The sequence below is a fragment of the Glycine max genome, chromosome 6, assembly GCF_000004515.6.
Source record: "Glycine max cultivar Williams 82 chromosome 6, Glycine_max_v4.0, whole genome shotgun sequence".
Classification (NCBI taxonomy): Eukaryota; Viridiplantae; Streptophyta; class Magnoliopsida; order Fabales; family Fabaceae; genus Glycine; species Glycine max.
Window position 1 is genome coordinate 13267920 of NC_038242.2, and position 14649 is coordinate 13282568.

Genomic DNA, 14649 nt, shown 5'->3' on the forward strand with positions numbered 1-14649 from the left:
TAAGGTTAGTTGTTCAATGCACAATTTGAAGAATCAAATAACCAGATACACTAGGGTGGTTTAGTAATGTCAACAAACTTAAATAGGGTAATATGGAATTTAAAAATTTAAAAGCTATTTTAATTTATAGATAAAATTTTAAAAAATATTCTTGTAAAGATTAGGAATTTAAATTTGTTAAAATTTAGAACATTCTCAAAAAAAAAAAAAAAATAGAACATATACACAAATTTGTTAGATGTTTGTTATGTACAAGTCTGTTGATAAAAACATGTTTACTTTTTTTACATTGTCCTATTTTATGTTTTTATCATTCAAGTGTATATATATATATAAAGCAATACTGCAATTATTTAAGAAACTAACAAGTATAATGTATATTATAAGGACATTTTTTATGTTAAAATGATAAAAATATTTGAAGTAATAAAAAGTATATAATTAATTTAGATAAGTAAACAAAATAGCTAAATGTTTAATATCCGAATTCAATTTCTATGGATAAAAAAAAACTATTTATTCTAAGTATTAACATTAAAGAATGAAAACTCTTGCTCTTGTCCCAAATTCTAAATGAGATCATCAAACAAACCAAATCAAATAATTGAAAGCAGTTAGATAGTTCCACGTAAAAGATGTAATTTGACCATGAGGAGCAGGGGAGATGGCCATGACAAAATTGCGCTTTGATTTGAGAATGTTTAATTTAATATGCAATACATACGATATCATATGATACGAAGCACGTCCTTTAACTCCAATCAGTGATATTAAATATTTGCCACATTCAAGATTCTGAAAGCAACCTCTTGACATTCCCTGTTGATGAAAATTAGGAAGCTACATGCACAGAGACTCTTAATAGATGCCTCAGCAGGTTAGAACTTGCATGATAAATCGAATAATACCTTCAACAAGATTTTAGCTAGGCATTGAGTTCGATTGGAGTTTAATTTTCACTTCATCATAGCAAGCCTGAAGATCCCTGAACTCTTCTGTATCGGTGAAGCTCTGAGCCTGAGCATACAAGTAATAAATTATAAAAACTTTTACGGGATGGGCAACACATGCAAACAGAACAAATTTAAATAAGTGTAAAGTACGCAAAGAATGCAATGTTTCTTGACTTCTTCAATCCTTAAGGCTTGAACATAAAAAACTTAACAAAAATTATCTTGCCTGTCTGATGACATTCTTCAAGTGCATCTCAGCTGTAGACAATTGTTTAATACTACCAGTAGATGAAAAAAATTCCACGTACACCTGGCAAAGTTCCAAAGAAACTTTTGCAAACTTTTTGAACCGGTCTCGGTCCTTCCATGTATCAGATCCCTGAGAATACAATCACAATCATACTCGTGAATTGCTTATGAAAACTATAATTAGGACAACAAAGTATAAGGGATTTTAGAGAGCTAGCAAATAGGTCAAAAATCAAAAAGATCAAAGGCAGACAGGGATCGCTGATCTCGATAATCAATAGATAAAAATACCGTTGTCCCCATTTTTGTTAAAACATTACTACAGAAAACATCACAACAAACGAACAAAACACCGCATGTGATTTTTATTTTGCAAATATATATGGTTGTAGCAATGTAATTGAACAGATCTTCAATATGGGTTTACAAGTCTTATTCTTGTTGTGTATCAACACATAATCCAAATTGACACCATTTTTTATAATTATATTTCTAAAATAAAATGTCAATAAATGACAAAAAAGAATATCAATAGAATGTTATATATAGTATTTCAAATTTTTAAGAAAAAAGAATATAGACATACCTGGAGTGACCTAACTTGCTTTAAGAGGGCTTCAGAACACATCATGAGATCTCCATTAATTCTGTGCCATTTGGCATATAAGCCCCAGATTTCTGGTCCACATCCACTCCCAGTTTTAATTATCTGTATCAGAGTATTAATTATTAACCTTTATTTTACTTGCTGAGCAAACAGTATTACATTGCACTGTCATTCTGTCACTGGCAGTCTAACAGTTTGAGGCTATTTACAGCTAAGCACAATGCACTTTAGCTACATTACCAGTGGATCGAGGATTTCTCATCAATCACTTTAAGTAGAAGGGATATACAAAACAGACTCTTGATGGAATTGAGGTACCTGCTGTAAAACTTTTCCAAGTAATAACAATAATTGTTCAGTTTCACGTGATCTTCCTGTAATAGATGCTCCAGATACTTGCTCTTGATTTTCTGATCCAGGATCAACAATGCAGAATTGATCTGTTTTAGGCTTATTGTCAGTTATCAAAGGGGGCACGTTACTTGTTGAAAGCCGCTTTTCCACCTCCTTAGTGATTCTTTCCAATAATTCGCAATCAACTCTCTTATTATTGCTCATATTCAAAATCATCTGGACACCTTCCAGTGCCTAAAAAAGAATTTAACAAACCAATCAATGAACAACCAAAAGAAGCTATGCCTTTACTAGAGTTATTTCTTAGTACACCACACTTGAATTTTATGTCATGTTATTTAAAATTAATTACTAAACTAAAAAAGCCTTTAAATTTCATTTTTTCCACTATATCAGCTTCAACTTTCAAAAATATAGTTACATTTGGAAGAGTTTCTACACAGCTTATTTGAGTTTATCATATATGCACTAACTCTGAATTAAATGCATTTGGCTAAGCTTGTGAAAGTGCCTTATGACAGCATAATTTACTTTTAGTAAGCTAAAAGTTTTTTTTTTTATCGGCAAATATTTGTTTTTAATTATTAGTTTTTTGTTAGCAGGGGAAATCGAACCCATGACCTTTCCCTCCCTCCCTTCTCCTTTTACCACCCACCCAACCTTATAACTCCTAGTAAGCTAAAAGTTATAAAAGGGTCATAAGCCATTTTCACAAGCTCAGCCTTTCAAAATAATTTTATTGAATATAAGAGCTTAATTATGCCCCTTATATCATGTTTGTATGACCCACAAAAATGAAGTCAGTATTGAACGTGACAATCACTGAAAAGTTTATAACTGAATATATTTCAAGTGCTAAGTTTCAAAGGAAAGCACTGGTATTATCTTAAAAATAAATTTGAAGGGGGTGGTATTATCTTAAATGAGGCTACATAAAATGAGTTTATTTCAATTTAATAGTTGAAGAATTTTAGTTTCTGTAAATTAAGCTAGTGACCTCCACATGCCGAATGTTTTCAAGACTTAGATTCATATTTGCTAGGTATTGAAAAACATCAATACATCATTTCACTGGTGGAACTTACTATTATCTGAAATAAGTTGAAATTTCAAACAGGATTAGGTACTTAAAACTTTTTTAAGCTGGAAGGATTTCATAAAACTTTTAAAACAATACATTTTTACACAATCTTAAAATCACTTTTTTAAGCTTTAGCAAGTAACCGTCTAGATATCTACTGATGAGTGGAATGGAATAAAATTATCATACCATTGTTTGAACAAAACTTAGCTCCATCACGTACCCCCAAACAAGGGCTGGGGATTGGATGCAATGGACAATCTCATTAGGTTCTGTTTCAAGAATTTTTAAATAACTCAAACAAGGTAATTAATGCATTACATTCCTTTCCACTTCAATTTATTCCTTTCCATCAATATAAAAATAGCCTAAGGAAGATGCCATACAAGACACATAGCATGCAGGATAGAGAACAAAACTGGAAAAAAAAAAATTCTATTACTTCAAGTCATATAAAAGACCCATATGTATCATAGACTTAATTTGACCAACAAAGGAAGAGAAACCAAAAACAGCAGATACCTGACTGATATTGCCAATGTCAACAGCAGCATGGCTGTAGTTCTCCCATAGTTGCCAGCTGTTTCGTCTGTCTTACCAAATATCATTGTGTTACTAACTTACTATTTATTCTAAGACCGTTGAATTTGCAATGTATGTATGTATGTATGCATCTGCGGATGCAAGCTTATGCCCATATTTATGACGCAAACTCGCAAAGGAAGTTTAATAGAAGGATGAATAAGAAACTTGAATTTCAAGGCTTCATCAAATGATTATGAACCAATACGGGTGTGTTTGGAAACACTTCCAAACCACATTCAACGGGGAAATTTGGCTTTCCAAGGGAAAAAAACAAAAGCTATGTGAGGGAAACTTTTCTTTTTAACGCCAATTGCTATTCCCCCAACTCGTACACACACACTACATTATTGAATATATGTGAGCATTATGTAAGCATATGCCCATATTTATGATGCAAAGGAAATTTAATTAAAGGGATAAATACGAACTTGAATTTCAAGGCTTCTTTAAATGCAATAAAGGCTTCCTTGCTCTTTTTCTTGATCACATGCCTGCAAGGTAAAAACATTATAAGTAAAAGCTAGAACCAAAATTTAATAATCGATTACTGATATTTATTATTGCTATTAATTATTATGGAGTGGATAGCGGCCCAAGCCCATGAGTCTTTGCTGAGACAAAAGGCAAGGACAAAATGGATCAGGGAGAGGGACTGTAATTCAAGTTATTTCCACAAGCTCATCAACTATATCCGCAGGACCAATGCAGTAAATGGAGTGATGATTGGAGGGTCATGGGTCGAGGAACCAAATAGAGTAAAAGCAGTCCGCAATTTCTTTCAGATCAGATTCAGTGAGCCCGATTATGACAGACCAGAAATTAATGGGGCAAATTTCCGCAGTATTGGACAGCAGCAAAATGAAATGCTGGTTGAACGCTTCCAGGAGGAGGAAATTAAGTCAGCTGTTTGGCAGTGTGGGAGCGTCAAAAGTCCAGGACCCGATGGCTTGAATTTCAAATTCATTAAGCATTTTTGGGAGCGGTTAAAACCTGACATCATTCGATTCCTAAACGAATTCCATGCCAATGGCATTTTTCCAAAGGGTGGCAATGCTTCATTTATTGCCCTTATCCCCAAGGTTAAGCATCCCCAGGCCCTCAATGATTTCAGGCCTATTTCATTAATAGGTTGTGTCTACAAGATTGTGGCAAAGATATTGGCAAATAGATTGAAAAAAGTGCTGCCGGATGTAATTGATGAGCGACAAACTGCATTCCTAAAGGGTAGGCATATGCTGCATGGTGTGCTGATTGCCAATGAAGTTATGGAGGAGGCAAAAAGGTGTAAAAAACCTTGTTTGGTGTTTAAGGTAGACTATGAAAAAGCCTATGATTCTCTCTCATGGAAGTTCTTAATTTATATGATGACAAGACTAGGTTTTTGCCCCAAATGGCTTCAATGGATCATAGGATGTCTCCGTTCAGCCTCCGTATCTATTTTGGTTAACGGAAGCCCTACTAGAGAATTTTCTCCGCATAGAGGTCTCCGACAAGGAGATCCTCTTGCACCCCTGCTGTTCAACATCGCTGCTGAAGGTCTTACTGGCCTAATGAGAGAGGCTGTGGCTAGAAATCACTATAAAAGCTTCGCTGTGGGGAAATATAAGAAACCCGTCAGCATTTTACAATACGCCGATGATACTATTTTCTTCGGGGAGGCAACAATGGAGAATGTGAGGGTTATAAAAACAATTCTCAGAGGTTTTGAGCTAGCTTCTGGTCTTAAAATTAATTTCGCAAAAAGCCGCTTTGGGGCAATCTCGGTACCAGACTAGTGGCGTAAGGAAGCTGCAGAGTTCACGAATTGTAGCTTGCTGTCTTTGCCTTTTTCCTACCTTGGTATCCCCATCGGGGCAAATCCAAGGCGTAGAGAGACCTGGGACCCTATCATTAGGAAGTGTGAGGCAAAACTTGCGAGATGGAAACAAAAACACATTTCCTTGGGAGGGAGAGTCACACTAATCAATGCAGTCTTAACAGCGCTTCCTATATATTTTTTCTCATTTTTCAGGGTACCCAGCATTGTAGCAGACAAGCTAGTCAAGATCCAGCGCAATTTCCTTTGGGGTGGTGGCCTGGAGCAAAGGAGGATCGCCTGGGTAAAGTGGGATACAGTCTGCACAAAATTCCAATTTATGTCTACATGAAAGATAATAAATAAAAAATAATTAAATCAGTTTTATTCTGTTTTATTGTGTGAAAAAGATTAATGTCTATATTTTAGTCACAAAAAAAATATAACAACCTTTCATTACAATAGACATATAGGAAAATGAAGTGTCAAACAATATACTCGTATAATTCCCAAGTTAATGTGCTAACCAAAACACAACACATAGTCACCAAGTTATCCATCATCAGTAAGGCACACTCCTTAGTTCGGCTACGAGATGACTCCCATCGAATACGTAAAACATCGCATAAACACCGTATCTAAAGCAGGAAAGAAAAAAATTATCAAATGCAGATAATGGATTGCACACTATACAAATTAAGCAGAACATTATATGAAGGAAAATAAACACCGTAAGCATTAACAAAGCTGTCTCTGTTTTGTACAGAAAAGCCTAATTTTTAAACAAATAAAAGCTGTAGATTTTTGTCTACTCACAGTGAAGTAAAACAAATGCTGGGAATTAATTGCCTCAATGTAAGGGGCCATGTCCCATCCTGAAACCAAGTCACAAACCAGAAATTGAGTGAACTAATAGCTGGCTCATAGCTATTTTGTTTTTTCTTCTTTTAGAATACATTAATAATTGTAATTAGCTATAAGTAAAAGGAGGGGGAAAGGGAAATAGTGGTTGATCCCTTAAACTAAATATGAACAAATTTAGAAACATATGTTGAACTACAATTGCACAGTTACAACAGTAACCTAGGAGAACAGTGGTTGAGTCAAGGTAAACCAAAATTTCTATTGAATTGATCCAGTTTCCACACTTTATTTCACTTCTTCAAAGCTGAGCACCATAAATAGGCTATAAGACCACTTAATCCCATAGCAGGGGTAGTTTCAAAATTGGAAGATCAAAAAAGGGGATTCATATGTAAGTATGCACATGCTAGACATAATATCATGCGTGAATGTATAAATTCAGGAAACTTACGTTGCAATTCATCATGTCGGGAGCTCTTCTCAATTAGAAGACAATATGCCAGAATTACAGCTTGTTGTGTTGCTGTCAAACTTGGAGTAACATGGGCACCGTTTTCCATGCCTTGAGACCTGGTTTTAGAGTCATCGTTTTCTAACAACTTCGGTATTCTAAGTATGTCAGATGCTTCAGAGGTTTCACGCTGATTCAAATTCCAGTTATCCTCACCATTGTTGGAATCACACGTTTGCATACCAGTACCTGTTAAGGGGCAGTTATCCACATTTGATGTACTTGTGTTTGTAACAAGTACCATCTGTGCCTTTGGTTCTGCCTATGTCCAAAAATTACATATTAAAAGATGAGTTTCATAAAACATGTTATGTAGTATGCAGTTTACTATGTTTACCTGATGTACAGTACGGAAACCAAGTGCCCCAGTAACTGAAAGCTGAAGCCCAGCTGCCATCTCAGCTGACTCAAAATGCATCCTGAAAGGATAAGGTACTTCAAGATACCACAGGAGAATCAAAAGTAGTAACATACTATTTCAACATATAGATAGTATTCTCCAGAAATGCCTTCCAACATACTTGGGAGCCATTTGACTACAGAAAATGTTTCTGTTTTCATTTTATTTCCAGGTTTGATTTTAATTACAAAAATGTCACCTTATTTTCATTTCAATTCCTATCTTCAAAAATTTGTATCAAAAATCATGAAAACAACATTTTGTTTTTTTCATTGATTCCTACACAAACTATTGAAAACAGAAAATAGAGTAAAAACAAGGTGGATTTTTTGTAAATTAAAAGTGAAACAAGAAAATTAAATCAAAAAACATTTTCACAAACCAAATGTCCCTTTTTTTTCTAATATCATAAGAGTCTTGCTAACCAGTGCCCTTATGATATGGGAGCACATTTATTAGAAATCATATGGGAGCGCATTTGTACCCATCCCAATAAAAAACTTTCCCCTTTTACTTACTTAACTAGTGTCATAAGGGCACAGGTTAGCATTTGCCATATCATAAAAGGCTTAGTTATTTCAAAACTTTAATCAATCATTTTCCTGAAACATATTTGTAGACTTCAAGGTGAATCACTTTCAGTCACAACTTTGTGCTCTAGTCAAGGAGTAAGATGCAATGCTAGCTGTTAAATCAATCAAACACATCTCATCAAGTCAACCCACCAAAAAAGGAAGGAAGGAAGAAAGGCTAGATGAACATGTCACCCCAAACCTTATATCTAAAAATTACTTTTTTGATGAAGATAAATAAATGAAAGAATACAAAGATGAGCCAGTTTATGCAATGCAAGCACACAGGACCCATGAAAAGGTAAAAACAACTTGTGCCACAACCAACCCTCCCTTTCCCCATGAAAAGGTTTTAGTTAGTTTCAATTTCACTTTCTAAATTATTTAACAGATTGATAAACCCAGAAAAGTATAGGAACCACCATAACATCACAAAGTAATGTGAATATTTCTATTTGCATATTACTATTCTCCAAGCAAGCAGAATAAAGTCATTCCAATTGCATATTAAAGAATACACATCATCATTGATATTTTTCCTTAAACATTAAAAACCTAAATATCACCTTTTGACCCTTTTATACAATGCATAAACAAAAAAACACTAACATAGAAAGGCATAATGAGGATAGGATACCAATTTTGAATCATACTATCACACAATTCATGGTTCACTGTTGATAGCAACTAACCTGCAAGAGTCAACTCGCCCATATAAATATTCCATAATTCCAGCCTCTAAATGAAGCACGGAGACAATCGCAGAGCTCTCCCCATCACGTAGATCATCCTCCCAGTAACTCCGAACTAGTTTCGAAGTGCTGAATTGCTGCAAAGCTTCGCCCATATAAACGTGCAAGAGATCAGACAAGGACGAAGACCGCTCGTCCAAAACTCTCAGTTGAAGAAGCAAAACCCTGGCAAGCCACCATGAAAGGCTTCCAATCTCGACGGACAAATCCTTCATCCGCATAAGCAACATCTTGGCAAGAACTAAGTACTATAAAGAGTAAAAACAACAACGTGTAAGGAATTGGTTACTTGAGTTTAGTTGAGTCATGTTTTTAGGCATGAAATGCATGAGACGAGTACCTGAAGATTGGAGAACTTTCCAAGTAAGTCAGAACCAGCAGACATGAACTGATTCCGCGCCCAATTGTCCCATTCATCACTTCCATCCAAACACAGAAGACATTTCGATAGCTCTGTTCCTTTCAAAGGCCTATAGTAGCAACGGTTTCATTCTCTAATTAATTAAAAATAAAGAGAGAAAAAATGAAAAGAAAAAAAAAAAAGAGAGAGGGGGGGTTGGAGATATAAGATTGGTTGGTTGGATGGTTAAGGGAGAAGGGAAGAGGGAAAGAGGGGAAAGTCACGGATTAGATCCCCTCTCCTAACAAAAACTAAACAATTAACATTTGCCTATTTAAAAAAAAAACGAGGCAGGTCTTTGAAATTTTACCCGGTGAAGTTGGATTGAGTGAACCCTAGAAATGCGGCGATGGCAATACACATGACGAGTATTGCCCTGCGACGCTGTTCGGCGGCGGCGGCGTCTCTGAGGAAGGACTCAGCGCGGTGGACCAACTCGGAGTAGACTCGGTCCGCGTCGAGTGGCAGCGATTCATGGCCGTCGAGTCGGAATACGAGGGAGAAGGAAGGTTCGGAGGTGAGTGCTTCGACGTAGTTGCCGCGCTCGATGGAATTCAAGAGGTCGTTGATGTGGCCATCCAACGATTCAAGTTCGTGGCGGGAATCCGAGGGCTGTGAGAAAGTGATGGTACAGCGAATGAGGCGTAGCTCGAAGCCGCGGATGCCGATGACGTCGGGTTCGAGGGTACACATTGCTCTGGACTCTGTAATGGTTCCAAGTTCCAAACCGCGTTCTTGCTTGCGCCGGTTCAGGGTTTAGGGTTTTGGAAATTTTTTATATACTTCTTTTTACTAATTTCGTCTTCGGTAGAATCGTTACTTAGACCAAAGATCCTGCTTCAAGATACGTAGTGTGTGATGTCTTGATTCTTGTTTTTCTTTTCTTTTTAGTAACTAAGCACTCATGATTCATATTAGGAAAAAAGATTAACCGCCAGGGTTGGGTTTATACGTACATCTAAAGCGGATCCTCTCCTGCAAATTTTTGTCTCCAGCACTTTTATAAGCCGTTGGATGATTTCTGTGGTTGAGATTAAAGTCGCACTATTTTAGAACAATGCTCCAGAAACGTACAACTAATTTTTTAAATAATTAAAAAAGATCAAATGAGATGTTCAAAAAGATAATAAAAAAATTTAATAAATATTTTAAAAATAAAAAATAAAAGCTAAAAGTCAACAATTTAAATAATGCTATTAAAAGGAAATTCAAATTACTTAAAATACTTGTAATACACATTAGAATAAAATTTGCATTAGTAATGTTTATCCCATATAGTTGACTCTAACAATAGAAAATTTAAAGTCATTTTTTAACATATTTCATTGAAGACCAATCTCATCTCATTTATGTAAGTTTTTTCTTGTAACAAAATCTTTAACTCAATTGTCAATGAAGACATTATTTTTTGAAAAAACTCATCTCTTAGAAATAAGACTATATGAACTTGAACGTTCGCATCTAAAACTCTAACAACAACTTCCTTATCAATCTAATCAGCATTAACCTCCCAACACAGACAACACATAGGTGTATGTTTTCTCTCTCATGAGCATCAAGATGCTCATGTTCCCAACATTACTATTTTCTAACACCTTTTTATCTCCCAAAACTCATCATCACCATTCTTGAACTTCTTTCTTGAACTAACATTGACTTTGTTGCAAAGCTTCCTCTTTTTAGTGGAAGAACAAGAACCAAAGCTTAGGGTCTAAGTAAAAGTGCAAGAACACATACCTAATGTTAAATGGATACAAAACACTAATCATAATATTGATACCAGATGTTACTTATTACTCAAGTGATTATTTATTGTGTTTATTTTTCTTACCGTGACATAAAAGATAAAACATTTGTCTTCTATATATAGTTGATCTTGTCTTGATAAAAAGATAAAAAAAATATGTTGCCCATTTTAAAAGAATTAATCAATCTATATGCAAATATTTCACTCATATCCATATTAAAATATTTTCTATTAATTTTTACATCTATATTACTTATATACATAAATATTAAAAATATTATGATAATTAGAAACAATATATTCTAACTTTTAAATAATTGTTATAAAAATCTATATGTCGTAATGTGCTTATAAATGTTTTCAATTTTGGGAGTAATATTTGATGCATTGAATATGCCAAATTCCCATCCCAAAAGACATTTAATGAAAACCACCTGTGGCAAAATATACCCCCAACCCGAACATGTTGAGTCCAATTTGATGCATGGGTTCCAAAGCCAAAACATAAAGTACTAATAAATGGCGATTTAATATGTTTTATTAAAGATTTGTCAAAAAAAATCCAGCAAGGCAAAAAAAGGACAAGACAAAGTGTAGTTGTATTAACTTGTCTTGTTGGAAAATAGTACCATCATTTAAATTTTTTAGCAAACGCATTTCAATCTTATGATCTAGTTTTTTTCTAAACAACTGAATATTGGGGAATAAATTAATCATTTTTTTTACCACAACATAGTACATATCAAACATCAATGTCTTTTTTTTTCATAATAGAAAAATGTCTGTTTTTTTAGAGGTAGTAAACGAAAAAGAAGATGCCGATATGTGCTCCATTTCATCTCATTACCCATATATCCAGGCTACGCACGTGCAACATAACATGCACATAAAATTGTTGAAATTTCATTCTTTATCGAAAGGTTGGCACTTGTCTTTTCAACCTTGAATTATGTTTCTTAACTAAACACACGAATCGAAGAAGAGGTAGCAATTGCTTTATTATTATTATTGTTTTTATTTGACATGTGAATGAGTAACTTCCTTTGAACTATAACCCCTATCACCGGCGATTCATCTCCGTTTGCAGCATATGACAACCGGTAGCCTCGCATACATGCTTCCATCAATAGGATAATTTACCTATAACAACCACAATGTCGAAGAATCTTTGTTCACTGCTTCTTATGATTCCACCAAGGGTACGACAAACACCTGGGTTTTTGATGGAAAATAAAATTCTGAAATGCAAATCTCACAGGTTTAAAAACAAATTTCTTAAGTATTTTTTTCGTGACATTGATTTAAAGCGGAGTATCTAGATAATATATTATACATCTAATTAATATGGTTGGAATTGCATAAAATCCATTAGAAATGATCAAATTGGTGAATGAACACAAGAATTACAAAAATATTATAATTTGGGGAAGGAGCAAGATAATGAATTTGCCTTGGAGTTGGAGTATTGACTTCCTAGTTACGATCTTTGTTGAGTTCAGGAAAATTGGAAGGCACGATGCAGTTGTGGAGTATGATAAAACAACGGTGAGTGTTGAGTAACAGGAAGATGGAGAGAAGGATAAATACGGAAAAAAAAGAAAAAAATCTTAGCCATTGATTTTAAAATTTAATAAACCTAATAGACAACATTACTTTTCCATAGTGGAGACCTAATGCTACCTTGCGTCAACTAATCAATTGTTATGTTATGCATACAATAATATTATATTTAGGTGACTGTAAAAAAAATATATATATTTAGGAGTGTTATTAGTTTGGACTAACTCAACGAACGAATTGAATTGAATTTGATTTTTCTTAGATTTAATTAAATATGATGTTTTATTTAGTATTGGTACAAGTTATGATTAAATATGGTGATTTTTCCGTGAATTTTCATCTGGGTTTAAATTATTTGAGGAAATTTATGTATTTATTTTCCAAAACAGAATTTTTCAAACTTTTTTTTTTGACTGAAGAATTTTGCAAACTTGTATAGCAGGAGATTTGATTATAGACCAATTCGAACAAATAAAAACTGGTTAATTCAGATTTCATTTTCTGATCCATCTAAACTGACGTGTGAACAACTATACTAGTATTTAAAATTATGCAAAATATCACAACGTAAATCGTACCATACTTACAAAAGACAATAAAACTGATCAAGCACTATAACAAAATAAATCAGTGCACACATGATGTGTAGCACTAAATAAGATAAGAGATTTCTGGTGTTTAACAAGACAAAATAGTCTGTATAAAAAAACTAGGTCAGAAAAGAAAATATTTTTTTATAAATATTAGTTGTTAATATTATTATTTTTTTCTTTTTATAGTATACATTTTGTTAATAAAAATAACTATTAAAAGATTAAAAAAAATATATTTGATAGCACTACTTTTATAAAAGACCGAGTTAAAATATAAAATAAAAAAGATTGTACAAAAATTATAATTTTTTCAGGGACGAAAATTTCATTAAGTCATTTTTAAACAGTGTATAAATAATTTAAAATACACCGACTTCTAACTCAGACTTCCGTCTCTTTCGGCCAGACATGTGACCACTTGCATGACATTTCCTTCTTTCGGTGTGATATTGCACATAAAATCACATAACACATTACCATAGAAATAAAGTCAGGTTCTCATTTGTTTGGGGTATTCTTTTTTTTTTTTTTTTTTCTTAACTAATATATTATCTTTTGTACATTTTTTTTTAATTTTTTTCCCATGAAACCACTTTTCATCTTTCAAGACGTTAAACATTTTAATATTTATTAGTATGTGTTAATTTGCGCAGAAGAAACTTAAATTCTTAAATATGTAATTTGAATTTGTGTTACTGACGTAAAAAACACTGCTAAAAGTACTCCTATTTTAATACTTAACTGTATCTTAATAATATAAATTTCTTACTTTTTAAATAAGAAGAAATCCAGAAAAATAGAAAAAATATATAATAAAACACATACAATTAGTCACATCATGAAAAAAGTGGGTTATATCATCATTAAAAACATCATAAATATAAAATACTAATTAAAAAACAGGCACTCCAGGTGAGTTGAGGAAAAATCTTGGTTTCGACTTCTAAATAATACAATTTTTGCGTGTGTATCAGAACAAGCTTCTCAAGCAAGGCTAAAAGGAAAACTTTTTTTAAAAAAAAAATTGTTTTGATATGTTAGGTTAAATATATATAAGTTTACTCGCGATTTTTTTGATTAATATAACAATTAGTAAAAACAAAAGCTTGCCACTTAGTTGCCTTAATCATAATAGATGGAAAAAAAATTAGATAAGAATTCACTCAATCATACTCAATAATTAGCCAAAAAAAAACCCTAAATAACTCTAAAAAAGAAAGTGCCTACTAAAAAAAAACTCTAACAAAGAAAGCATACAAAATTCAAGTATACCAAACTTCCATTTAACATTAAAACGTCAAATTACATAGTACCGCATCATTACTAAATCGAACAAAAAGTTACTCCATTCCATGTGAAATAATTAACCCCCATTCCAATATTAATAATAACAATACGATTTATGATTTCGAAACATTCCATTATCAATAACCCCCATTCCCATTTTCAACAACCCACAGAAACTAAAGCCACTAAAATAGAATTTTAATTTTTTTTATTTAGATTTAAAATTTGTTCTTTACGCCAAGTCAATATTTCCGTTAATTTATTGCATTAATTCGGTACTGATATAGTCATCTACAGTCCAGTAACCCTTTTGTATACTGTTTGGCTACATTTTGAGCT

At 33.3% G+C, this 14649-nt stretch overlaps 1 protein-coding gene across 1 annotated transcript; it reads right to left on the reverse strand.

Annotated features, from left to right (window-relative positions):
* Positions 1-671: 671 nt before the first annotated feature.
* Positions 672-10068, reverse strand: LOC100782837 (uncharacterized). The gene is made up of 14 exons (XM_041016132.1): positions 9434-10068; positions 9064-9193; positions 8664-8971; positions 7337-7418; positions 6940-7261; positions 6441-6499; positions 6152-6262; positions 5664-5945; positions 4258-4349; positions 3767-3833; positions 2128-2397; positions 1789-1911; positions 1180-1332; positions 672-1017 (listed from the first exon to the last, which is right to left on the reverse strand). The coding sequence occupies exons 1-14, from the start codon at positions 9814-9816 to the stop codon at positions 922-924; spliced, it is 2478 nt and encodes an 825-aa protein (XP_040872066.1). The 5' UTR covers positions 9817-10068; the 3' UTR covers positions 672-921.
* Positions 10069-14649: the final 4581 nt, after the last annotated feature.

Coding starts and splice junctions, on each gene's coding strand:
- LOC100782837 (XM_041016132.1), bottom strand. CDS start 9,816: ATGTGTACCCTCGAACCCGACGTCATCGGCATCCGCGGCTTCGAGCTA. Junction 6,500..6,939: donor CCGACATGATGAATTGCAAC/GTAAGTTTCCTG, acceptor ACTTGGTTTCAG/GATGGGACATGGCCCCTTAC. Junction 6,263..6,440: donor AGCATTTGTTTTACTTCACT/GTGAGTAGACAA, acceptor TTCCTGCTTTAG/ATACGGTGTTTATGCGATGT.